At 59.9% G+C, this 25,175-nt stretch overlaps 1 protein-coding gene across 4 annotated transcripts in view; it reads right to left on the bottom strand.

Moving 5' to 3' along the window:
* Nucleotides 1-19,228, bottom strand: part of UVSSA (UV stimulated scaffold protein A) — a 62,221-nt gene extending 42,993 nt beyond the window's left edge. For 2 of the 4 annotated variants that reach the window (XM_079920541.1, XM_079920542.1), the window contains exons 1-9: nucleotides 19,062-19,228; nucleotides 18,003-18,110; nucleotides 16,522-16,852; nucleotides 15,283-15,403; nucleotides 14,193-14,495; nucleotides 13,351-13,463; nucleotides 13,130-13,258; nucleotides 5,444-5,549; nucleotides 110-254 (exon numbers count right to left, since the gene is read on the bottom strand). In XM_079920541.1, coding sequence (XP_079776667.1) covers nucleotides 110-254; nucleotides 5,444-5,549; nucleotides 13,130-13,258; nucleotides 13,351-13,463; nucleotides 14,193-14,495; nucleotides 15,283-15,403; nucleotides 16,522-16,852; nucleotides 18,003-18,100 — 1,346 coding nt within the window. In that variant the 5' untranslated portion in view covers nucleotides 18,101-18,110; nucleotides 19,062-19,228. Of the gene's footprint in view, nucleotides 1-109; nucleotides 255-5,443; nucleotides 5,550-13,129; nucleotides 13,259-13,350; nucleotides 13,464-14,192; nucleotides 14,496-15,282; nucleotides 15,404-16,521; nucleotides 17,558-18,002; nucleotides 18,111-19,061 lie in introns of those variants that run through there. The other 2 variants (XR_013828217.1, XM_079920540.1) reach the window with 1 other exon arrangement.
* Nucleotides 19,229-25,175: the final 5,947 nt, after the last annotated feature.

Below are 25,175 nucleotides of genomic sequence, written 5' to 3'. Positions count from 1 at the left end.
GGACCCCCGGCCCCTGCAGCCCCCGCCCCAGTACAGATATTGGCAGGTGCTTGCCTGGCCGGGGGTGCACATGTGGGGCTGCCTGGGCAGGGGTGGGTGTCGGCATCACCTGGGGCTCGGGGGTGAGGCCGGGGGCAAGTGGCGCTGGAGCCAGTGCAGCTGGGCAGCCGCAGAGGTGGGGTCGCAGGCCTCCTCACTGCTCCGCGTCCTCTTCCTCGCCTGCGAGGCCGGCGTGGCCGGGTCTTTCTCCGGCCCTGCGACAGAGACGTATCTGCTCTTGGCCACCATCCCCATGACCCCGGACAGACCCCTGGAGGGCGCCGCGTCCCCATCCCACGGTGACAGCACAGCACGTGTGAGGGCGCCGAACCCTCCATCAGCACAGCACCTGCCCCGCCAGCCAGATGAGGCCCCAATGCCAGCATCTCAGCAGCAAGGCCACCGGGCCACCTCTGCAGGCCAGGGTCCGTGCCCAGGTCCCCAGGGCGGGGGGAGGGCAGCTTCTCTGACACTACTGGGCCCCACTGGCCCAACTGTGCCGATTCCCGGGCTGTCCCTGACCCCTGCCAGCCCCTCCCAGTTGGGCACCTGGGCCAGGGGCTGCCCAGGAGGCACGGGGCAGGGTGTGGGTTAGGACCTCAGAGGCACTCCATCCCGAGAGCGAGGGCAGCGCCTCCCTCCCCAAACTCTCCTCCAGACAGGGAACCACTGCCAAGAAAGAGGTGAACAAGAAACAAAATATCTGGAAGGTGAGAAGGAAAGAGGAGCTGGAGACCCACCAGGGCCCCACAAAGAGGGAGCCAGGAAGACGAAGACAGCGGGCAAGCAGAGGAGAGGACGACTCCAGGCCGGGCTGAAGGACAGCAGGGCGGCTGCACACCCATGGGCAGCTCTCTCTGGTCAGAGACGTGAAGGGCATTCACACAGGCATCAACTTCCTCATGACTGGACCCCAGAAAGAGGAAAGATAACTGGAGTGGATGAAATAAAAAGCCCAATCTTCCTGGAATCAGAGCAAGAGCAAGACCGAGGGGCTCACTGAGTGTCAGGAAGGAGACGAAAGGAAGAACGTGCAAGTCACTTACAAGGATGTTTAGGAATGCGAGAGATAAACACAATGGTCTGAGAAGCTTTCCTTCGGAAACCATAAGCATCCCACAGGCACCAGTGTCTTTCAAACAACAGTGAGTGTAAGGTCTGGGGAAAAAATCAAACTCGGAATTTTATACCCAGCTACGCTAGGTTTCAACATGCAGGTGAAGGACACAGCCTCACCTGGAGGTTCAGGAGGGTCTGCGGGACATGGGGAGAAAAGGCCAAGAAATGACTTCGTAAGATTCACTCCCGCCTCCCCCGAAACCTGAGTACCCACAACCATCAGAAGTAAGTTGGTACCTGGACGACCCAATGTGCCGGGCTGGGGGGCCTGAGCGAGCGGGAGCCAGCATGTCCCCCATCCTGTGCAGGCCGTGGGGACAGGGACGTGCTGGGAGGTGCATGGCGAGGGGAAGTGTGAGTGCAACTCTCCCGAGCGGGCGTCACCATCAGAAGCGAAAATACTCGTATCGTTTTATTTATACTGGATGAACGCTTTCAAAACCCGCAGAAAAAAGGTTTACCCAGCAAATAAAAGGTAGGGAAAAGAAAAAACCAAAACAGTAGCAACAACAGCAAACTGAAGAGGAAGGCTGGCAAACAGATGCGCAGCACACTGGCAGCCCCAGCTGAGAACACGGCGGCAACTCAACGGACTCAAGTCACCGAAAAGACACACTGACGACGTGAAAAACAAGCAGCAATTTCCCACTTTGACGAGAACCCCTTAAAACAAAAGGTTAACAGAGACTAAGAATAAAAGAAAAGAAAAGAAAAAAAAACAAAAGGATGAAAAGACGCTCGCTGTGCCAATGGGAACTAGAGGGAAGCTGAGCCGACGTCACCACAAAGAAACTGGGTTCTACGTCAAAAAGCTACATAAGAGGAGTGTGTGAAGGCGTAACGGACGCGAACGGCTCTGCCTCAGGAGCGCCCGGGCAGTTCCGGCCCGGCCCTGGCCAGTGGGGGTGGACGAAGGGTCAGTGAGGCCATGCCTTCTACGACAGACACCCTGGGGCCTCACGTCTGAGAAGTCCTTCCCAGGACACGTGGAAAACTGACAAGACAGCCAGGCAGGCAGCTCCAGGGGCCAAAGGGCCGCCACGGGAGCAGAGCAACACCGACACCGACGCGAAGCGCTGCCCGCGACGCCACGAGCCTGGCCTTCCTGATGGCGCGTCTCCATCCCTCCATCCACGTGCACGGGCTCGAGAACATCCCCCGCTTAGAGTGAGAAACCAGAAAGGAAACGACACAGCACTGAGCGCTGGGCGCCAGGGGAAGTACTTCCTGGAGGAGGAAGGGGAAGTGGGAGGGGGTGGGAGGGGAGAAAGGCGAAAAGGACGGGCTGGGAAGGCTGGCTCAGGCCACCATCAGCTCCGGGCTCTCTGCAGCAGGGCGGGCGGACCTCACGGCCAGGTCCTCCCGGTGTCTGCACGTGGCCTCCCCGCGTGCACGGCCGGAATGCTGTCCAGTGCTTTTGTAGATGATAGCAGGTGAGTAGCTGCGACAGAGGCCTCATACTGCCCACAAATCCGAAACCGTTTACCCCAGGCCCTTCACGAAAAACTGCCTTCCCTGGCTGCTCCAGACGCCCTCCGAGTTTGCGCACGGCTCTGAGAGTACGGGGTCCACCCCTGCTTCTCAGGTGCCTGTGGCTGACAGTGGAGGACGTGGGGCAGAGCCACTTGGCGTGGCAGGGTCCACCTTGGTCACCCGGCAGCACCCTGAGCCCTGAGGCCTGGGTGCTCTCGGAAGGCCGGCGGGGACCCGGCCCCGTCACCAACACAGCCCGGGTCCAGTCACAAAGCCTTCCAGATGCCCCCACTCGGGCACCGACAATGCAGAGTTACCAGCTGGTGCAGACCCCGACACGGGCATGCGCACACATGGGGAGGCGGGACTGGTAAGTGGCCGCTGTGGCACTCATGTAGGTGGCTACAATCGCAACCCAAAGATCGATACGAGAACTCCTAAGAGTTACAGGAATGAAATATATTTTTCATTGATGTGTTGTTTTAAGCCATTAAAAAGATGGGTGAGCGTGCTGAAGCAGAGTAAACACTCACAGCACTGAAACAACACTACCGTTCCCACACTGCTGTAGAAAATCAACCTCCCTGACACACTTTCAAGGTAAAAGTCCTAAAAGCAGACGTGTCCCCCGGCCCCGGGTGCTGTGCTTTCGGGGAGACCAGAGGCCACAGGTCACGGCGAACCCCGCCAGCCCCACCCACCTGCACAGGGGCGTCTGCCTCAAACACAGACTCAGCTCAAATCTGCTCCCTCGGCGGCTCTGAGGAAGAGGCGTGAGAATGCCCAAACCCCCGGGCTGGTTTAAACTGACCCGGGGCCCCTCCGTGCCTGCAGCGCTAGAGCACATGGGGCGGGTGGGATCGATGGCAGGAAATGGAGGGGCGGGGCTCCGCGTGGAGGGCGGCCGCGCGCCTGACACTATTGATTTTACCTAGTTCAGCTGGCCTTGTAATTAAAATGTAAATTTGAGAAAGAGATTACGTCCTGACAGAAATGGGAGGATTAACGGCAAGATAAAAGCCCCTCAGTGAAAATTCAGAGAAAGAAATGAGAAAGGAAACGGGCACCCGTCTCCTCAGCTGTGGATTTAGACGGAATCTACTGCAGTCACCTGAGTTTAATTGAAAAACCAGTGACGGACTATCAACTACAGTTATGGACTGGCACACCCAGCACTTCCTGCAGGGGCCTCGTGGCCCCGAGCTCTGTGCTCCAGACCAGGCACCAGACCCCTCCTGGGAACGGGGGGACAGCACCCAGCCCCCCCACTGCCGCAGGACAGACCCGGAGCTCAGCAGGTCCTGTCGTGCGAGGGCTCCCAGGCTGCCCGGCCCACGAACAATCAGGGGATGGCTCAGCTCCGCTCTGTCACACCTGGGGCCCCGCTGGGAAGACAAGCGGTGGGTCGGCGACACCTGGAGGTGGTCACCCACAGTGGTGCCTGGCGACCTGGGAGCCTCCTGGCGGGGCTGGAGCTCCCTTGAGGCGGGGCAGCCAGGGGAGACCTAGGAGGGCAGTCATGGCACCCCAGGGCCTCCAGCACCCCTGGCAGCCTCACGGGTGTGGGACGAGGCCTCGTGGGGGGCGGGCCAGGCACCTGGAGGACGAGGCAGAACAGAGGGCACGGGGAGTGGCCCAGTGGTCAGAGGAACCCCACTGCTGGGATGGCGCGGTTGGGGCAGCCGGGACGGAGGGCGGGGCAGTGGCCGGGAGGGCAGGAGGCAGGTGGAGGCTGCACCCTAGGGCACCCAGGGAGGGTCACGTGGCGCAGACGGCAGGACCCAAACACTGGAGGGCTGTGAAGCTGGTGTGGTAACTTGGTGTGACACGCCTAATGGGTCATGCCCTCACACTCCAACTGCCTGAGCATCTAAACTAACAAATTCACATCTCATCTCACACGCTCTGATTCAAATCAACTTGTCCACGTCGCCACAAACCCACATGTGATCTTGGTTTTATTAGCTTCCTCTGGACAAAAGATGCCTCCTGTGCAGAAGAGGCTTTTGGAGACTTTTTGGAAAAGAAAAGAATGCTACACGGGAAAGACAGGTCGCGCGGGTAGCACGCCTTCTCAAGGTGTGTCATTGCTCCTGGGCCAGACGTCAGGCTGCGACTCCATCAACGGGAAGGAGGACACCGCCTGACCTGTGACGCCCCTGAGAAACGGAGACTGGGCAGCAAGGGAGCCCAGAGAATGTGGGGTGGTTGCGCCCCACCCACCGAGGCAGTGGCGTCCCCCCCGACTCCCTCCCAGCCCAAAGGGCCCTACCGCCACAGTAACCACACCACATGCCCCCAACACCCTCCCCCAAGCCCAGGAGGAGCTCTCTGCTCTGAGGGTGCCCTTCCAACCCTGGACTCGCTCCCGACGGCTGAGACTTCTATGACCCCAAGCAGGGCTGCCCCTCACCGTGGTGAGGCCTGAAGCTGCAGGGCGGGGGGGTGGTCAGCATGGGCCTGTGGGGTGGGTCAGGGGCCTCTGTGTGTGGACAGCCTGGCCGCACCCACAGGAACTGGCAGCAGGGCCTGCCCACCAAGTGGACTGCGGGAACCCAGGGCGGACCTCGGGGAGGGGCCCAGGCCAGTGAGCACCCCAATCAGGAAACGAGAATCACATGGTTTTCAATGAAGGCAGCTCCGCAGGGTCGACGGGCAGGGACGCAGTGAACCTCAGGACCAGGTGGCACAGACTCGGAGTGCCTACCACGGCCAGCTCCCTGCTCGGCGGGCCCCAGGCCGGACGTGAGGTCTGCCCTGAAGGGCAGCGTCTGGGGCGGGACCTCCTCCCGTTCCCAACCTGGCCACTCACCACACTCAGGCTGCAGGTGCTCAGGGACGCAGGCCTCATAGCCCTCCTTCTCCGGGACCTCCACGAAGTCCTCGTCGTCCTCATCCTCGTCCCGCGGGGCTGCCGCCTGTGGACACACCCCCAGACCTGTGAGTGGACAGCACAGGCAGAGACCCGGACAGCCCCAGTCCTGCTTCTGTGGACTTTCTCCAGGTTGGGGTTTACTGTCGACCGTGACGGCCGCATTGGAGGTCCGCTCCCGTCCCTAAACCACACGAGCTGCACGCGCTCCTCCACCGGCCGGCCCTGAGATGCGCGGATGGGCCCTGCTTCAGCCCACAGAGCCCCCACGAGCGGCAGGTCTCAGCCGCACAGGCAGGGCCTGGATGACAGCCCTCCATCCAGCTCCAGCCAGGCCAAAGCACCTCGTCCTGCCCCGGGCTGGCTCCCCACCTGGGTGTCCAGTGGTGCCGGTGTGACCTACAGCACTTCTGCAATACTCTACCCTCAAGACGGCTTGTTAAGAAACCACCGAAGAGGAAGCTTCCTCTGGACAAGGCCAACCTCCCCACCTGCTCCGTGAGGCAGGGTCACTGTGCTATGCCTGGAGCCCCCTCCACCCCTCAAACCCAGGGACCCAAGAACCACCCAGGGCATTCTTTTCAAGACCCATTCACTCCGCCTCTGCCCCCACGCGCTCCTGGGCAGTGCCCAGCTGGGTAGGAGCGGCAGGGACACGGAGCACGGAGGGCTCACGTTGTGGGGACCAGAAGGCCCTCCAAAAAGCAGGACGACCGACGGCCTCGCACACGTGCCAATGTGCTGGGGCCACGTGCAGCACGGACGAGGTGCTGGCAGCCCATGGCGCGCAGACTCGGAGGCATAGCCCCTCCAAGGCCAGAGCAGCTTCCTGCTCCCCTTCTCCCTCACCCATCCTCAACGGCCCCCCGCACTCCAGGACAGGGCGTGGGGGCCTGTCCTTCTTGAGAGGGTCACGGCAGGAAGGCGCCCAGAAGCCCGGCCCCGCTGCCAGCGCCATCCTGAAACACTCGGGGGGCGCTGCCTGCCTCCAGCCTCTCAGGCCCACCCGAAGGAAACGTCCAGAGAGGTAGCCTGCTATCGGGGTGACAGCAACCAATGGTTGTATCCATCAGGCTTGCCCTCCCCTGCAGAGCCCATCTTGACAGCAACGCCTCAGGGGCACACAGGCACGCCGGAAGAAGGACGGAGGGCCCGGCCCGCCGACCCCCAGGGCAGGAGGCCAGCCAGGCCGCTGCCCTTGGCACTGCCAGGCCCGGGATGCCCCACGCCCCGTGGACCCGGAATCCACGGAGGAGCTGCCCGCGAGGCCTAATCAGATGCAAATGCACTGAGCTTGGACACAACCCGCGGCGTGCGTCTGGGAAGCACGGAGACATTAATCATTGGAAACTGTAATTTTTGTTATCGGTCTAACACTGATCAAAAGGGAAGCCTGTCTCCGCCGCTGACCTGTGAAACGTCCCAATTATACTCTTTGGAAATGACAGGGGCACTTAACTCCAGAGCTGAGCAAATGACGACGATCAATCACGTTTGAATAACAATGAGCCGCGGACCTGAAAATTATTTTTGTATAGAATCTGCCCAGGAATTTATGAAAGGTGGAAAGCAGCCCAAGGTTTTAGGGCATTACGGTCCCGGCTAGTGCAGTGCGTATCAAACACTAAACAGAATTTATGTGTTTTAATTTTCTAAAAGGTAGATGTGGACCGAGTGCCACAATGCATAGCACGTGGTGCCAGACTTTAAATACGGGGCTCATTTTCATACAATACTAGGCTTACTGCTCACACCCTTGAATTTCACCGGGAACTTTTATTAAATTTTCATTTCCTAAAAAATAATTAGTTGCTTAGCTAGCTATTAGGAATGATACCTTCTTTCTCCCCAACTAAAGCTGTTTATCCCCACGATTAAACACTAAAGCCTGGCTCCCTCTGTTCTTGAAGTCTCACTGACGAGGCCATGAGGCCGTACCGCACCCAGGAAGACCGTCTGGCCCTCAAGAGCTGCCTCCTTAGGGTCCCCGGCCAGATCCTCGGGCACAGCTCTGCTGTGAGCGGCCCCGGGCCCTCGTACGAGACCTACCTTGGCCATCGCTGCCACGCTCGCGTCCTAAACCCCTTAGCAGCTGGGGTGACCCTCAAACCACGGCCCTGCGGAAGGAAGCAGGGGCTTCGCTGCTGATACTGAACTCAAGCTTGAATGAACCCATTCTCGAGTTCTAGTTCATACGGGCTGGGCTGGGCTCTGCTGTCCTGAGCACACAGCGGGACCTTCTGCATCCGGCTCTGGGCACGCTACCCTCATGGGAGAACAGCAGTGCAGATGTCCCAAGGCACAATCCCTGCGGCTGGAACACCTGGGGCCAAGGGCCTGTTCAGAGGAAGGGACCCCTGCCCGCAGGCTGGACAGTCCTCTCCAGGCCTCCGGAAAGCACATGGCTGGAGACACTGAGGCCCACGAGAAAGCAACCACCTGTGCTCGAGGGGCCAGCCCAGGGGTCCCAGGCAGTCGCGCTGGCAACCTCCCCTCAAGGCTAAAGGTCACATATCAGGTCAGACGCCACACTGGGTGCGGGTAGAGGCACTACGGGCAGAGCACGGGTGAGGGGAGGCCCGAGGATCCTAGGAGGAGGTCACGCCCTAGGGAGGAATCGGTTGAGGGTGGGTGGCCTTCAAAATGGGGCCAGACTCGCCAGTGGTTCTCAAGAGCAGTTTGCTGGGAGCTGAGCTTCCCAATTGGGAAGAAAGACCACCAGACATGCTTGAGAAAGCAGCCCGCCCTCGTCCGGGGGCCAGGAGGCCATGCCAGGCCGCCCCCAGGGGAGCGCCCACCCTCCCTAACAGGTCAAGCCCCAGGGCCTCGGAGGCCCAGGCAGGCGGTCCGAGCCCTGTGGTCAACCGTCTGGGTGAGGGCCAGGCCCCAAGCTGAACCCTCCCAAGGCCGCAGGGAGGTGTGGAGGACGCCCTGGGCTTTCCTCTGGTTTCACACAAATTGATTCTCGCCCACAGTTAAAAGGATTTAGAAAAATGAGGCTCCCCGATCATAATTAAACAAGCAATAAAAACAGCTAAGATATACAACGTAATCTGTTTACAGAACTAGGGCAGCGGGCTGCTAATTACTTGAGAAGGATGGGAAGAGCTACCTCCCAGGTCTGCCCGCCCAAGGCACACCCGAGATACAGCTGGACCATTAAATAAATTTTGTGCGATCTAATTAACTCGGGGCGCCATGTCCATTACTTTTCACCCAAGAAATCACTTTTGTTCAGTTTCATGTGTGTCTGTTTCCTTTTTAAAAAAGATGATGTAAGGCCTCGTCAGACAAGTGAGCTCCGAGCGGCGTTTGTCTCCGCGGCTTGATGGGAACGCATTGAAAACCCCATTCCATCTTACAAACTAAAAATTAAACGTGCTCAGCTGTGATGGCCGTCATCACATCTGCTATTTATATGCTAATGCCCTCCCTGGACGCAGTGCAAATTGCCCAGCCAGGCCAATATCTCACGCGCATCTCCACTGCCCGGACGCACCTCAGAGGGCAGAGGACGCGCAGTGACCACCACGGGCCCGCGGAACAGGAGGCGGACGGGGCGTGGAGCACGTGCTCACCTCCCGCACGGGGGCCTGAGAGCCACCAGACCGACTGTCCCTTTCTCACCCGCCCCCACGCGGCCGAGCCCTGGGAGCTGCCCCAGCACCTCAGCCAGCCTCCGGGGGTGCGCAGGGAGGCCACTGAATGCCTGGCGTCCATTTCCAACCGAGGCCGGGTGGCCTGGGCCTGTTCTGCATGCAGATGAGCGGCGCTCTCCTCCCTCGGCGCGACCTCCTAGCAAGAGCGAGGCGCTTGCTGTGCCGCCTTGCCTTGGCCAGAAGACCCATGCGGCTCCGCCTAGACTCAGTCTTCCCATCCGTGAGAGGACGGTGAAAATGGAATCGACCTCACAGGGCTGACTTTGGAATTAACGGGACCACACGTGAAAAGTGTTTGGAAGAGAGCGGCCACCCTGGAGGGTGCCGGGGAGGATGGGCTGCAGGGCAGGGAGGGCCCAGGGGCTGTGGGGGAGACGGCTGGCCCCGCCCCCCCCAGCAGCTAACACGCTCCTGGTCCCCGTCCTCGCGAGCACGTGTGCAGCCCCCTCCCCCGGCTCCAGCCCTCACACAGCAGCCTTTGGCACGGTGGTGGTGGTGATGGAGAAGCCGCGTCACCAGGAAGGTTGTTTACTGGCCCTGACGAACACAAGGTCCTGACTGCCAGCTGATTTAGTTCCCTTGCTTCCCTGGGGCGCCCGACACGGTCAACATTTCACTCCCCTTGTTCCCTGCTCCTTCCTTTTCACCTACAGGAAGCCAGCACTCAGCTCCGGCAGCAGAGAAACGCCTCGCCTCCAGCACACAGAACAGCCGTGACAGCAGCCTGGCCTCGGCCCGCGCACCCGCCTGGGCGACCAACAGGAAGAAAACCTCACCCAGAGTTAAGAGGAGCGATCTCCACTTTTGCAATGAGAGGGAGTGTGTCTGAGTTAAAAGCCTGTGGCTGCCACCTCAGACCACCAAGGGGTGAGAACGAGAGCATCCGTGCGGGCATTCCAGCCGTGGAGGCGAGGAACCCGACAACTGAGCAGACGCCCACACTGTCCACAGCTTCAACAGGCTGATACTTGGAATTATTTATTTCTGACTTACTGGTTGGGGGAAGGTTAATATTTTGTTAATTACACAATACAAAGTTAAGTGGCGATCGTAGCTGCGCAGTTAAACAGCAGGCAATTTGGAAGTTTCCGAAGGATTTTTATCAGCTTAACAGATGTAGCAGCCACGGATTACTAGACCTCTCCTCTAGCAGCAGAACCGGAAACTAAATCTACCAAACGATGCTCCGTATCTATCTAGTTAAGATTTTTCCCCGGCCCGCTTCCACAAGGAACTGGGACAGATGCTCTATAAAACAAACGTTGAAACGTATTTAAGCTCACTTAAGTATTCTTTAAAGACAGAACGTCTACGTCAAAAGGAAAACAATACAGCAACACACAGACTGAAACAGGAAATCTGAAAAAAAGGCCCTTGGCCTGGCTGCAGTTAGGCTGCCCAGGAGAAGCCCCTGCACGACCCACTTTCCACGGTCGAAGCCATCGCCTAAGCTTCAGCACGACCGTCACAACAGCTTCGGTCTCTTCCACGTTTGTTAAAATTCTCAAATATTTAACTACACGCTCCCAGCTCAGCGCATGCTAAGTGGGTAAACACCAGGCAAAGGATTTAAGCCCCGGACATTTTACGTGAAAAGAGTGAGCGAGAAAGACTGGGCCGTGATTCTAATCGCCACTGGGCCGCGCGGCGCGGGCACAGGTGCGCAGATACCACAGCCTGCCTATTCTGGGAAGCAGGCTACCCGAGCGAGCGGGCGCTGCCACTCAGCGGCCCAGCCCCAATCACCCCATCAGCAGGCCCGCGCCACCGCTAGTGAACCAGCCAGCACGCTCTCCGAGGATTCAGGGCCTCTGGAATCAACTCCTGGAGGAGCCTGCCAAGGCAGCGCCACTCCCACACCCGACCACGCGCCCACCCCGACAGACCCTGGCCACCCCAGCTCGTGCCCTCAGCCGCCTCCCTGCACGGAGTGCACTCCGACCTGACCGTGCCGCCACGTGCCTCCCGGGCTTTGGGGCTGCCCGGCCACCGTCAAGGATGCGTTGATGTTCCAGCTGGAACCAGACGCAGTGGGCCGTTCAGGGCTCGCTCCCAGCAGCTGGCCTCACCTAGTGGCTCTCAAGGGAGCCACGTCAAGACATCCGGAAGGTTCTGCTACCAGTTCTGGGCTCCGAGTCTTGCCGGCCCGGGAAGTGCAGGCTGGCCCCCGACCCGGAGGGACCAGACTGTGCTGCCTGGTCTCTCCTTGAGGCTCTCCCCCAAAGCCCTGGCTGCTCCAGGATGCCTGCTGCTCGGAAAAGGGGGGAGCTGCCCCAGCCCCACCAGACACGGTGAGGGAAAGGCGGCCTCAGGTGCCTGTGAAGGGGGCACACGGTGTCAACCCCTGATCCCCACACCCCTCACTGCTCTCAGCCCGGCCTTCCACCCTGACACCGCGCCAGGAGTCCGCTGAGGCTCAGAAACACGCCCCCCCAGACCTGAGAGGATGCAGACCAGACCAATTCCTCCCCCGGGCCCAGAAAACACCCTTTCTCATCGTGAAACAAGTATCTCGGTCAAAATTCACAGAACTAACTTACTTCCTGTTCAGTTATGCACCGAGCAGAGCCCTAGCGTCCATGGAAGCAGGGCCAGGCCCCCAGCTGACGACCAGGCCTCGTGCCCGCGTGTCTCGGGAGAAGGTCAAGATCGCCCTCTGCCGGTCCCCGGGGGCTGCACACCCGCAAAGAGGAGGGCAGACGACGGCCCTCGGCTCCGGAAACTCTCGCAGGGCCCATCCCCGTGGGCCCCTGGGGGCAAGGATGAGGCACCCAGGCCCAGGGTGCTGGCCACTCTCCCCTCTAAGTCTGAGGAGCTTCAAACTTGACCTTTTCCTCAGCAAGGAACAGCGCTCTCCCCACCCCAGGGCTTCCTCAGGAAACGGGAGAGGGACCTGCCCCTGCCCCCGCCCTCCTCCCCCTTCAGGTGCCACAGCTCAACCCTGTGGGGTTCGGGCTCTGGGTGCCCCTGGGGCGCAGTGCACTCTGCTACCTGTTTCCTTGCTGGTTCTCACCAAAGGCTTCTTGGCTCTGATGGCTGACGACGTCCAGCTCTGGCTGTCACCTCTCCCCACACACACCCTCCAGCTGTAGCGCCTCCCCGCCCCCCACGGCCCCCTGGAACACCCTCAGAAGACCCAGCTCTCCCTGTCCCTTTCAGGCACGAAGGTCCAGCTCCTGGTGCAAGCCCACGGGAGGGGCCCTGGACGCCACCACCTCTGAGGTTCGGGGTCACCGCACAGGGGCCTGGTGTCCGGGAGCAAGTGGTTTTACCCCTGCCCAGTCCCCAGGGCCCCTGGACCAGGGCCACACGCCTGCCCCCGCCCCACAAGCCTTGCTGGGGACACAGCCATCGAAGATCAGCTCCCCGCTCCCGAACCATGTGGCACCTGGGAGGCGGCGCTGTATGCCCAGCAGATGGCGGGCCTTAAGCACCCTCCCAAAACCGGGCACCAGTCCCCACGTCCACCCCACTTGGCCGCCCTAGGCTGGGACACCGCTCTGCGCGTAAGAGACATCCTGGTCTTCCGTGTCCTGCAACCACCCTCGGCTCCAGTGCACAGACGGGAGAAACGCCCAAGGCTGGACGTTGCTACCGAGTTCACAGGAAGGGGCCTGCTAGGTGCTTGGGCCGGGCGGCAGCCTAGTCTCAGCGAGGCCGCCTCCCACACATCCCTGCCTGGGCCCTGGGAGCCCCCTCCCCAACTAGAGCCTTCCGCCCGCTGCCCAGCCCACCTCCCTCGCCCTTCTGCCAAGACCCGGTCCCAGTCCCTCCACGTGTGGCGAGGGCCTGGCTGTGGCCTCTGGTGCTCAGTCCAGGGCTCCCGCTCGGGGAAGTCGGTTCCCAGGGAGAAAGAGAAGGAACAACGCTGGGGCCCCAGGGACGCCTGCTTGCTTAGGAGGCCGAGCTGGTATCAGAGGAAGGTCCCCTGGCTGTCCTCACGGGCGGACGGGCCGGTGGCACTCACCTCCCTCCTGCAGCCCTCCTCGGGCATGACATCCAGCTCCCGAGATCGCCTCAGGGCGGTTTCCAGCTCGGCCTTCAGGTCGATAGCACCCTCCAAGTGCCTGCCACGTGTCCCTGCGCGGGTGAACAGCTACGAGGACGGGGAAGCGCTCAGCAGGCTGGGCACCCTCCCTCCCTCCCCCGGGCTCGCCCTGGCACCCTCTGCCCACACGCCTGGCCCACCTGGACCCAGGAGCACACGGCTGGCAAGAACTTGTTCTGGATGAGCCTGAGCGTGTCCCGGACCACGTGGATGATGACCAGGTTGTCCTCATCCTCGTGCACCTTCAGGCTGTCTGCAGCAAGCACACAGGTCATCAGAGTGACCACCGTCCGGGCAGATCACCGGGCACCCCAGACGGGCCACCCGCACTGCCATCCACCCTGCCCCAGCCACACATCACCCGGGACCCCAAACCTGACTCCCTAAGGAGACTCACTGCCTTGTGATCTCGGCCACGATGGATTTAGCCTGACCCCAACGCCTCCCTCCACGCCAGGCGGTCGGGAGACCCTCCCCGCACTACTTGCGGGATGGAGGCCGCACCTGCCCCTGGGCCCCAGGGTCCTCCCTCTGAGCTCTGCCACGCCCGCAAGCCTCAGCCAGGCACCCCAACCTCCAGCACGCCCCTGCCTCCATGGCCCCGGCCAGAGGGTGTCGGTTCCTTGGGGCTTGCAGGGCTCCTCCTGCAGCCCAGCTGTCCTCCAGCCCCGCCCCAGGGGCCTGGGCCACATGGGGTTGGACGGGGTGTCAGTGCCCCTGCCCCACCGGTGGCTGGAAAGCAGGAGCCACGTGAGGCCAGCCTGTCACCACCTGTGTCGTCACAAACACGGTGATGAGCTGTTTCTCAATGACTTCTTTCTCCCAGCCACCCTCCGACCCCTCCGCAGGGGCGCCCCATCACTGGCGCGTCAGGCCCACCCTCGCCGCCGGGCCTGCGTGTCGCGATGAGGACCCACAAGCCTAAGTCACCCCTGCCCCCACAGCTCGGGAAGCAAGCCCAAGCTCTGGGCCGGGCCCGCACCTGAGGAGAGCTCCACCTCGAGCGTGTACTCGCGGGAGCCCAGCCCGTGCCGCCGCACGAAGCCTTCGGGGTCGCTGTCCTCGTCCCTGTCCCCCGCGGGCGGGCCCTCCGCACCCGCGGCTCCCGGGCGGCGGGTGCAGGCGGCCAGGGTCTTGCTGCAGCAGGGCTGCTCCTCGTCCCTGCCACCCTCCTCGGCCATGGCGGGCCAGGCAGCCCCCGGGGTCGGGTCGAGGTCAAAGGGCACCAGCAGTCGGAAGCAGCTCTCCAGCTCCATGAGGCAGCTCCGGATCTCCCCGGACATTTCTGGGAGGACGAGACGGGGCTCGCTGGGTCCCATCAGGACTTGGCCGTCGAGGGCGGGGATGCAACCAGCCGCCCGCCCCGTCCCCCACTTCCTCCACAGAGGCAGGCAGGAGCCCTGCTCCAGAGAGCACCCAGCCGGCCGCGGCAAGGCCGTCCTTCAGGACGTCCTGGGTACCACCCTCAGTCCTGACTCATGCTGCGACGGCACCCGGCGGCGTCTATGGACACCCAGCGAGAGCCTCTGTGGGCAGTACTTCTGGAAGAGAGCAGCCAGCCGAGGGGGCACACCACCACCGTCCCGCTCTGGCCGCCCCCCACCCTCCCGGCATCTCCCCCGGGCCGACCACCTCTCCCTGCTCTGCGGCTATCCTAAGGCCAGGCCTCCTCCCCAGGTGCTCCCACCCTGGCTGCCCTGCACGGGAAGGGCTGGCCAATGGCGGGGATCTGGGGAGGAGGCCGGCAAGACCACGGCTGGGGGGTGGGGGAGCGTCAAACGCATGGGGTGTGCAGACCACGCGGGGTGCACGTCTCAAGCGCTACCGCCGGGGCCGCGGGGGAGGCGTGGATGGCCTGCAGGGTGCCTCCTGCTGCCGGCCTCCAGAGGGGAGGGCTGGGGTCTGTGGCTGAGCGCCTCCCCCAGCCCTCAACCCGAGCCAGCTCCGCCCAGCCAGCCTGCCCACGGGACCAGGCCCTGGGACGGGAGAACAGAGGGCTGGGCGGAGACCCGAGCTCTGCCTGGGAAGGGGCAGCCGGTGGGCGCTGGGGCACCCCGTTCCCCACAGCTCACCTTCCATCTCCCGCGCGGCCTGCTCAGACCTCTCCTTGTAGATTCTGTCCAACCGCTTCTGTTTCTCCTCTGCTCGCTTTCTCTCCGCCAGAGTCCTAGCGCCCACATCTTGGAAATCTACCTGAGAAGTCGAGGTAAAGATCAGATCTGACCATCGCGAACCCAAGTAAAACAAGAATCAAAAACGGGCCTGAGGGGGCTTCCCTGGTGGCGCATACGTTAAGAATCTGCCTGCCAATGCAGAGCACACGGGTTCGAGCCCTGGTCTGGGAGGATCCCACGTGCCGCAGAGTAACTAAGCCTGTGCGTCACAACTACTGAGCCTGTGCTCTAGAGCTCGCGAGGCCACAACTGCTGAGCCCGCATGCTACAACTGCTGAAGCCTGCAAGCCTAGAGCCCATGCTCTGCAGCAAGAGAAGCCACCGCAGTGAGAAGCCCACGCACCGCAACAAAGAGTAGCCCCCGCTCGCCCCAACTAGAGAAAAGCCCGCGCGCGACAATGAAGACCCAACACAGCTAAAGATGAATAAATAAAATAACTAAACTCAAAAAAACAAAAACTGGTGTAAGGGAAGACGGAGCCTCGCCAGCTACAACCATGAGCTCTACGGGTCTCGAGTTCACACGCGCTGTTTTAACACACACAGCAACACGCTCAGCTGCGATGTTTAACCCCCGGTAAGAACACAACCACCGGCGTCTCCCAGTAAAATAAAACGTTAAAAGACTTCCATCCCCACGTGTGCTGCATGCAGGCAGGCAGCAAGCTCGCTCCAATTAGTGGGAAGGAAGGCTGCTGGCTGGACCGAGGGGCCTGAGAACAACGCTCGAGTGGACCCCTAGGGAGCGGCAGGAAAGGCAGCAGCCACAGGCCAGGAGCACGGGCACGTGGGGGAGGCTGGCGCTACTGGTACTGGTAGGTACCATCCACCGGGCTGGCCAGAGCCTGTGGCAGCCCAGGCAGCAACTCACACTGAAAGCAGGGGACAGCCCAAGCGCAGAGCCCAGCACAGAAAAGGGCTGCGTCTGAGCAGCTGAATCTCCCTCCTCCTTTTTTATCTTTCCTAGAAACCAGGTCCAAAGGCTCAGCACTACCTACACGTGGGGACAAGCTGCGGCTCTTCCCCCAAAGCTGCTCCTCCTGTCTTGGGAGCCCCTGAGGCCCACCCCCTTCGGTACCCCCAGGGGCCAGGCAGGTCTCCCCGCGGGGAGGGCAGTGCAGCTTGGAGCCTGCCTACCTGTTTGTTGTGCGTTAAGAAGTGGAAGCCCAGGGCCAGCTTCTTATAGGCTGTACCATACTTCTCGTTCCAGCCGCGGATGGCCCGGGTGGCGGCCTGCCTCAGCTTCTGTGCCACCTCTCTGGGCGGTGGCAGAGGCCGCTCGTGGTCGGTGCCCAGTGTGAGCTCCAGGAACTCCTGGAAGTTGGAAACGACTAGCATCCTGAAATGGTGAGACCTGGCAAAGAGCTGGTCCAGGACCTGGAAAGCGGAGAGGCGGACCTCGGCGTGCTCCTGGCTCAGCTGGGCCATCAGCAGGTGGTAGGTGCGGCCAAGCTGCTCCTCTGAAGACCTGAGGACACAGCCGTCCTCACCAGGCGCCTGACGCACCCACAGGTGGCAGGGACGCGGGCCCTCCCACAGCCCTCTGCCCTTCCTCCAGAGCAAAGTGGACGAACTACTGCCCGCGGGCCAAACCCAGCCCCTATTTCTGCACAGCCCACAAGTCAAGAACAGTTTTTCCTTTTTTTGCTTAAGACAAGTCAAAAGAGTAACACTTCCCGACGTGTGAGATTCAGCGTGGGTGCCCAGTTTTATTGGGACCCAGCCAGGCCCATTCATTCATTCAGCGGCTGACCGCCTGTCCACAGCCCAGTGCCCACAGCAGACCTGACCGCCTGCGGAGCCTGAAAGACTCCCCGCCCGGCCGGCCCGCGGGTAGAGGCCTGCCGGCCCTGCACTCGCGTAGCAGAGACCCCACCCCGAGGAGAGACCACACGTCCCAGCACCCCCAGAAAGCTCTGTGGGCCTCTGGGAGCCGCCCTGGCAGGCCGGCGCACACCCTGACCCCTCGTTGCTCCTCCTACCGGCTATCCCCGCCCCTGCACACACCCTGCTCTTTGGGGGGATTCTGGGGCGTGCGGCAAAACCTGATCTGAGCCACTATTTTCTATCAAAACGTAAATCACTAACAGGATCACTTAAGTTTCCCTGCTACGTAACCACAGGATAAGAACGATCAGTAAATCCCCTCGGCTTACGTTCCCAGCATCTGAGAGGCCCTCGGCAGTGAGAAAAAAGAAGGGGTGGTGTTGAGAAACAGGTCCTGCAGAGCCCACCTGCTATGACCTCTAACCTTCCTCCCATCCTTTGTTCCAACAGTAACTAATCCATAAGTACCACACGTGCGCTCAAGGACACACCCACACACACACACACACACACACCCCCACGGGAGTGAACAGACACCAACCACAGCCCTGCTGTGTTCTCCCGCATGCCACACAGCCCCACCTGGGACCACTACCCAGAACACGACCAGGCGCTGCAGGGCCCTGGCGAGACGTCCCAGGCGTGTCCCTTTACTAGTTCTCTCCTGGCAAAGGGTCGATCGTGGGGACAGGCAGGGGAGGGCGGACCCCGGGGGAGCCCCACGGTCTCCCAGGGCTGTCACGGGCTTGCTGAGACAGCCGTCACCTAAAACGTGAACGCTTATGACGTACTTGCAAATTTTCTTCAGCTCCTTCATTTTCTCGGGATTCACTTGGGGCTCTCCTGAAGTCGTGAGCTCTTCCACCAACTCTGAAAGTTTCTGATCCATACGTAGAAACCTGGAACGCAGACACGCTAAATGACCGCCTATTACTTCAGGGCCCTGGGTTTCATCGGCAAGTGTTTGCTGGGCTGCACTCTGTGCTGGGCATCGGGGTGTGGGCGCGAGGCTGGGGCCTCGCTCCCTGGCCTCTGAGAGGTGACCCCCGATGCTGAAATACAACCATTCAAGGAGACGTTCCAAATCAGACCAACAAGACGTTTTTGGTGGAAGTTAGGAAAAGAGTAACAACAGCTCGTGAGCTCTGGAGGTCTACGGTCCGACCCCACCAGCGCGGCAGAGGCTGCAGCCCCGGCTGTTCTCCGCCTCTGGCCACGCACTGCGGTAAGGCAAGGATCAGAACGGTCTAAGTTGCACTTAGTTAAATTAGCTTTCCCACAGGACCGCCGCCGCCCCTCTTTCCTCGCCAACACGACTATCCATCCAAAGGCCACAAGGCGTCCTCTACACCCGGAGCGAGCTGCTGCGACTCGATCTGCGCGCGGAGAGCCGCCCGGAGGCCGGGTGCGGCGGAGGCCGGGGCGCCCGCGCAGCACTTGCGCAGGAAGGAAGGGGCCGGGGTCGCCCTGAGCCTGGGGCGCCGAGGACGCCTGGCTGGCTGCAGGGCTCGGCTTCACCAGTGGAAAGAAGGGCCGGGAAGGTGGGCGCAGCCTCTCCCGTCGCGCCCGCCGACAGTAACGTTTATCGTCGCCGACCCTCGGCGGCCTGGGCGGGAGCCGCTCTCCCGAGCACACGCCAGCACCCGGCTGCCCACGGCCCTGTCAGGGCCGACTCCGCCCCCGTCCTGAAGTCCGGGGAGCGGCCGGACTGAGGAGGGGGCGTCTGGGGAGGGGTGCGGTAGGGGCATCACGGGGGGGACGCAGGGGTCGTCCCCGAGAGAGGGCTCGCCCTCCGGGCCCCGCCCCCGCCCCGTCGCCCCTGCCCGGCGGCGCAGGACCGCGATACCTACCGCGCGACCCGGCCGCTCGCCTCACCTCACCCTTCCGGCGAAGGGCCCGCCCCCTGTCACATGCCCCAGATCGCGACAGTCATTGGCTCGCCCTGGCCCGGGCGGCGCGGGGGCGAAGGTCGCCCCGGCCACGATAGCGTCTACGCCGCGACGCGGCTGCTCTCAAGTTAGCCCGCCCCTTCCGGATGAGGCCCCGCCCACCTCCTGTCACGCGCCGCCGAGCTCGGCAAGCAATGGCTCGCCCTGACCTCCGAGGCGCGGACGTGGGGTCAGGGCCGAGGTCTGCGCGGTGACGCAGGCGCGCTCCCGGCAGGGGCGGGGCGGCCTGGGAGGGCGACGCGCGAGAAAAAGGAGGCGGGCGGGCGCAGCAAGTTCTTAAAGGAGCCGCGTGCGCGGGGGACGGGGCGGGGCCGGGCTGAGGGGTGCGAGCTTGGCGTTCACGGCGTCGCCGCCGGGAGGACTGCTGTCCCCCGGCCCGGCCCCGCCCCTGCGACGGGACGCCCGGGTGGGCGCCGCTGCGCGTTTCTCCGGGAGCGCCGGAGACCCTTCCCCAGACGCCACTCGGAGGACCCGGGAGGGGGCGCGGGCTCCCCGGGGCTGGGGGCCTCGGCAGCTGACCCCCAACCCTCCCCGAGGAGTGGCGCCCCCGCTGTCGGCACTAGCCTCGCCTGGGCGGCTACACTTCCCGGGTCCGATGGCAGCGCTGGGAGCCGTGTCCGGGGGACCCTCCCCGGGAGACGTTGCCGAACGTCCCGGAGGCGGGGACACCCCGGGCTGGGCGTTGTGTCCTCACGCGGCCGGGGACCCCAGGTGCCAGGTGACACCCCCAGCCAGGTGGCCCCGCACCCCAGCCGCCCTACCCGGCGGCCCCTGCGTCCTCGGAGCCCCGCCGCAGCCAGGCCCTCGGGAGGCGCTCGCCCGCTTACCGGCCCCGGGCGCCCGGCCCTCCCTCCGCAGCGCCGCCGCCTCCCCAGCTCTTGCCCGCCTCACTCGGGCTCTGGGTGCCGCGGCGCCGGCACAGAGAGGCGTCAGGGGGCAGCTGGGATGTGCCGCGACCCGGGGTGGGGGCCGAAGGGGGTGACGGCGCTGGAGGCCGCCCGCCCCTGAGCGCGGCCGCCGCGGCCTTAGCGCGCAGCCCAGGCAGGGCCCCTCCCTGGCCGACGGTGACCAGACGCCTGTCTCCAGCCTCCAAAGGGCTTGAAGCGCTGAAACGCCACAACACGAGGGACCTTAAACACAGGACACTGAGTGAAAGGAGGCCGTCAAAAAGAGCAAATGTGTGATGCCACTTGGACAAAATGTCCAGAAGGGGCAAACCCACGGCAGAGGGAAGGGAAGGGAAGCGCCTGCACATGGGCACAGGGGTTCTTTCTCGGGGTGACAGACGTGACCTAGAATTAGAGGTGGTGGCTGCCCAGCCTCCTTACTGTATTAAAACGTTGAGTTTTACATTTTGAAAGGGTGGCTCTTGTGGTATGTGAGTTACATCTCTATAAGTAGCTATTGAGAGAAAGGAAAAGAAAGAAGGAAAAAGACAAAGATGAATTAAAAAAACGACACAGAAAAGAGAGAGGCAGTGGCCACCCGCCCTCTCTGTGCCCAGACCTCAGGCCTCTGGTTTGCTCCGAGCAACCAAGAGCTGCTTCCCTTCTGCAGCTACAGGGTAACTGTCTCCTGACAAAACGAGGCCCGACTCTTTCCAGCTCCTCCCAGCCCTGTGCGGCCCAACTCCTAAGAGCTGTCCCTGCCCCGACCCAGGTTGCCCAAGATGCTTGTGTGGCCCAGTCCAGCCTTGTGCCCGCACCACCTGAGCCACCTGCCCACCGCCCTCTGGTGTCAGCTGATGGATGGTGGTCTGTCCTTCCACTCACTCGGGCCAGTGACCTTGGAGTCCCCCTGGACCCCTCTTCCTCTCACCCGACTTGGAAGTCCAGACAGGCCCACTTTCAGAACATATTCAGAATCCGAGCACTTTCCGTCACCCACAGCCACCAGCAGGTCCCTGCCACCATCCCCCTCAGCGGGTCACTGCAGTCACCCCTGCCCACTCCGCCCTCAGACCCCTAGGGTCCATTCACCTTGCAGCAGCCAGAGGGACCCTCTAGAGGCTAAGGTCAGATCATGTCACCCCTTCGCCCCTGCAGTGGCTCCCATCCCAGAGCAAAGCAAAAGCCTTTATCAGCCCACGGGGCCTTCCTGGTCTGTGCCGGCCGCCCCACCTCCTCCCTCCTGCTCTCCCCTCATCCCTGCAGCCACGTCAGGCTTCCTGGAGCCACCCCGTGCCTGGAAGTCTGTTCATCCCACCCCAGCACTTTCTCCTGCAGCCTGTCGCCTCCCTTGCTGTGACAAGCCTCCCCTCGCCCCGCCCCCTGCCCAGCCTGCCTGCCCTCTAACCTCCTGTACTTTGTCTCACAGCGCTCACAGCTCTATCTCACACTCACGAGATTACAGGCTTGTAATCTTATTACTCGGTTATTGGGGTTTTTCCCCTTCTGCTCTCAGGACATATGCTCCGTGAAAACAGAGATCTTTGTCTTGTACCATGACGCCAGGCACACAGTAGGCGTTCCACACTCGTCGAATGTTGAATCAGTAAATAAAATTAGCCAAGCTGAACTGTGGTGAGAACTAAAAAGATACTGTAAAACAACCAAAGCGGATGTTTCAGGATGCTAACCCCCAAGCAGCGTGAATGTGAAGAAAACCACTCAAGGCACGTCATAATCAAATAGTGGAAAACCAGTGACAAAGACGCACCTTAAAAGCAGTCTGAGAGAAAAGGCGTGTTGCAAAGATAAGAGAGCCGCAGATTTCTCGCCTGAAACAACACAAGCTCCAAGAAAATGGAACAGAACCCTTGCAGCAGTAAAAAAAAAAAAGACACTGTTAACCTTGAATTGTATGTACAGTGAATTGTCCCCCCAAAACTAAACTAAGGTGAAATAAAATCATTTTCAGACAAATAGAAGCTGAGGGAATTCATCACCAGCAGATCTGTGGTGGAAGAAATGTTACAGGAAGGTCTTCAGAATTAAATCAGAATTTAATGACAAAAATATCTGGAAAATCTCCACGTATTTGGAAATTAGCCAACAGACACCGAAATAGTCCGTGGGTCACAGAAAAAAATCACAAGGGAAACCAAAATGTTTTGAACTGCATGAAAATAAAAACAACGTTAAAACGTATGGGATGTTTATGTTAGAAATGAAAGGCCCCAAATCAGTCATCTAATCTTCCCCTCAAGAAGCTGGAAAAAGAACACTTAAACCCAGAATCAGTGGAAGGAAGAAAACGAAAAGAGCAGAAATCAGTTACACAGAAACAGTCAAACAACAGGGAAAATAATCCAAAAGGTGCTTCTTTGTAATAATCTATAAAATTGATAGAAAACTGACTCTAGCGAGACTGATCAAGGAAAAAATAAGGAGAAGCCAATGACCAACAACGGGCATGAGAGGGTACATCACTACATGTCCTACAGACATTACAAAATGATAGAGTACGTCATAGATCATGTGCTTAGCAAAGGCCTAGCAGAACAGAGCCAGGATACATTAAGAATATAACATACCAAGTGGGATTTATCTCAGGAATGCAAGGTGTGTTTAACCACTCAAAATCGAAAAATGTAATTCTCCATGACAACAGAATAAAGAAGAAGTATCATATGGTAATTTCCTTAGACAAACTAAAGAACATTTGACAAAATTCAACATCAGTTTATGGTAATAATTTTCAGGAGACCCCCTCAACCTGATAAAGAACACCCAGGAAAACCTACAGCAAGCATCACCCTTAACAGTGAAAGAGAATGCTTTCCACCCAAGATTGGAAACACGGCAACGGTGTCCACCCTCCTGTTTAGCCCTGAGCTGGCGGCTCTGGCTGGTACAAGAAGGGAAGAAAAAGAGAAGCAAGGCATGCGATTAGGAAGAAAGAAGTAAACTGTCTTTATTTACATATGATACAGTTGTGTACATAGAAAATTCCTTAAAATTTACCAAAAAGCTACTAAGATTAATGAGGGAGTTTAGCAAGGTCACAGGATGCAAGGTCAATATACAGAATCGCTCTATGTCTGTCTGTTACCATATTGGAAATGTTGCAAAGGTAAATTTAAAGATTCAGTTTACAATAGCGTTGATCATGAGATAGGGCTTCCCTGGTGGCGCAGTGGCTGAGAGTCCGCCTGCCGATGCAGGGGACACGGGTTCGTGCCCCGGCCCGGGAAGATCCCACGTGCCGCGGAGCGGCTGGGCCCGTGAGCCATGGCCGCTGAGCCTGCGCGTCCGGAGCCTGTGCTCCGCAACGGGAGAGGCCACAACAGTGAGAGGCCCGCGTACCGCAAAAAAAATAAAAAGATCATGAGATAATTAGGGTTAAAGTAACAAAATATGTGCAAGGTATGTACACTGAAAACTATAAAATGTAAATGAGAGAAATGAAGGTAGATCTGAATAAACATGTGGAGAGACAGCCTGTGTTCACGGGTTAGAAGACTCAGGACTGCCGATTTTCAAGTCCCTGTTACAGACTGAATCGGCACCCCCTCCCCCAAACCCATATCTCCGTGTGACTGGAGGCAATTAAGGGTTAAGTGAGGTCACAAGGGCGGGGCCCCGATGCAGCAGGACTGGTGCCCTCCTGGGAGGACACAGGGAGAAGGCGCCGGATGGGGTCTCGCTAGGACCCAACTACCAGCACTGTAGTCCTGGACCTCTGGCCTCCAGGACCGTGAGGAAGTATCCTCCTGTCTCAGCCGCCCAGCTTGAGCAGACTAAGACTGTCCTCAAATCGATCTTGAGATTCTACGCAATTCCAGTTTAAATCCCAGCGGACTGTTTTTTTTTCCCGGTAGAATTTTAAGAGCTGATTTTAAAATTTACATGTGGGTGCAAGGGAGGTAGAGCGGCTGACACAATCTTGAAAACCTAGAAAATAAGTAGAACAAAAGGGACTCGCACTCCCTGGTTTCAAGAATTCCATTGAAGTTCCTGTGACTGAGGTGGAGTGTGGCGTGAGGACATCCAGAAGGGGACCCAGACAGAGAGTCAGGGGATGGTTTTCCCAACAAAGGAGCCGCCATCATTCAATGGGGAGAAAGTCTTCTGATGTCGGAACAACAGGGTAAACACACTGGGGAGAAACGATCCTCAACCTCTCCCTCGGACCACACACACGGGTTAATTTGTGATGTATCACAGACCTAAACATAAAAGCTAACACTAAACCTTCTAGAAGATATAAGAGAATATCATTCTGATGTTGAGATAGGCAAATATTTCGCAGAATACAAAAAGGCATTCACCATGAAAGAAGAAATTGATAAATTGAACTTGACTAAAATTAAAACCTCGGCTGATCAAACGACAGTGTCAATAAAGTGTATGTACATATTTCTGACAAAGGGTCGGTAGCCAGACTGTGTCATGAATCCCTACTAATGAAGATAACCGGTAATCCAACGATGAAGGGGCAGAAGGCTTGACGGAGTTATGACTAACCTCTCAGCGGGTAGTGAGGCAGACCCAGCCCAGGAAACGCAGAGCACAAACACACACAGCAAAGAATGAGGTGGGGCGAGCGGAGGGGCGTGGACCGTGTGGCCACTCCAGGAAGTCCTCAGTGGCTGCGACGGTAAACCCGTGACGACACCAGGACACAGGGACTCTACTTCCAGGTTTTTACCCAGGAGAGAAGAAGGAATGTCCAGAGACGGGGGTGCCAACGTCCCGGGAAACGCCTGTGTGTCCATGGCCGGGTGGACAACCAGGCCGGGTGCGCATAGGGAAGCAGCGGCCCCCAGAGACCACGGGAGTTTCTGGGTGAGACAAGTCAGGGACCAAGAGCTCAGTCCGTGATTTGATTTTAGTGAAGGCGAAACTCACCTGAGTCATGAAAACTGGAGTGATGGCCGTGTGCAGGGCAGGCAGACAGTCTGGAGGGGCCGGGAGCGCTGGCCACCCGGGCCCGCTGGCTAATGTGTGTGAACATTTATCTAGCAAATCTCATCCAGCTGTTGACTTACGATCTGTGTTTCCACACATACCATTTTCACAACTAAACAAGCCCACAGGGAGCGGGTGCTCACAGCCGACAGCACGTGCAGTC

Source organism: Stenella coeruleoalba (genome assembly GCF_951394435.1).
Source record: "Stenella coeruleoalba genome assembly, chromosome: 4".
Taxonomy (NCBI): Eukaryota; Metazoa; Chordata; class Mammalia; order Artiodactyla; family Delphinidae; genus Stenella; species Stenella coeruleoalba.
The sequence above is the reverse complement of the archived record's forward strand: the minus strand, read 5'-3'. Positions and strand labels throughout refer to the sequence as shown.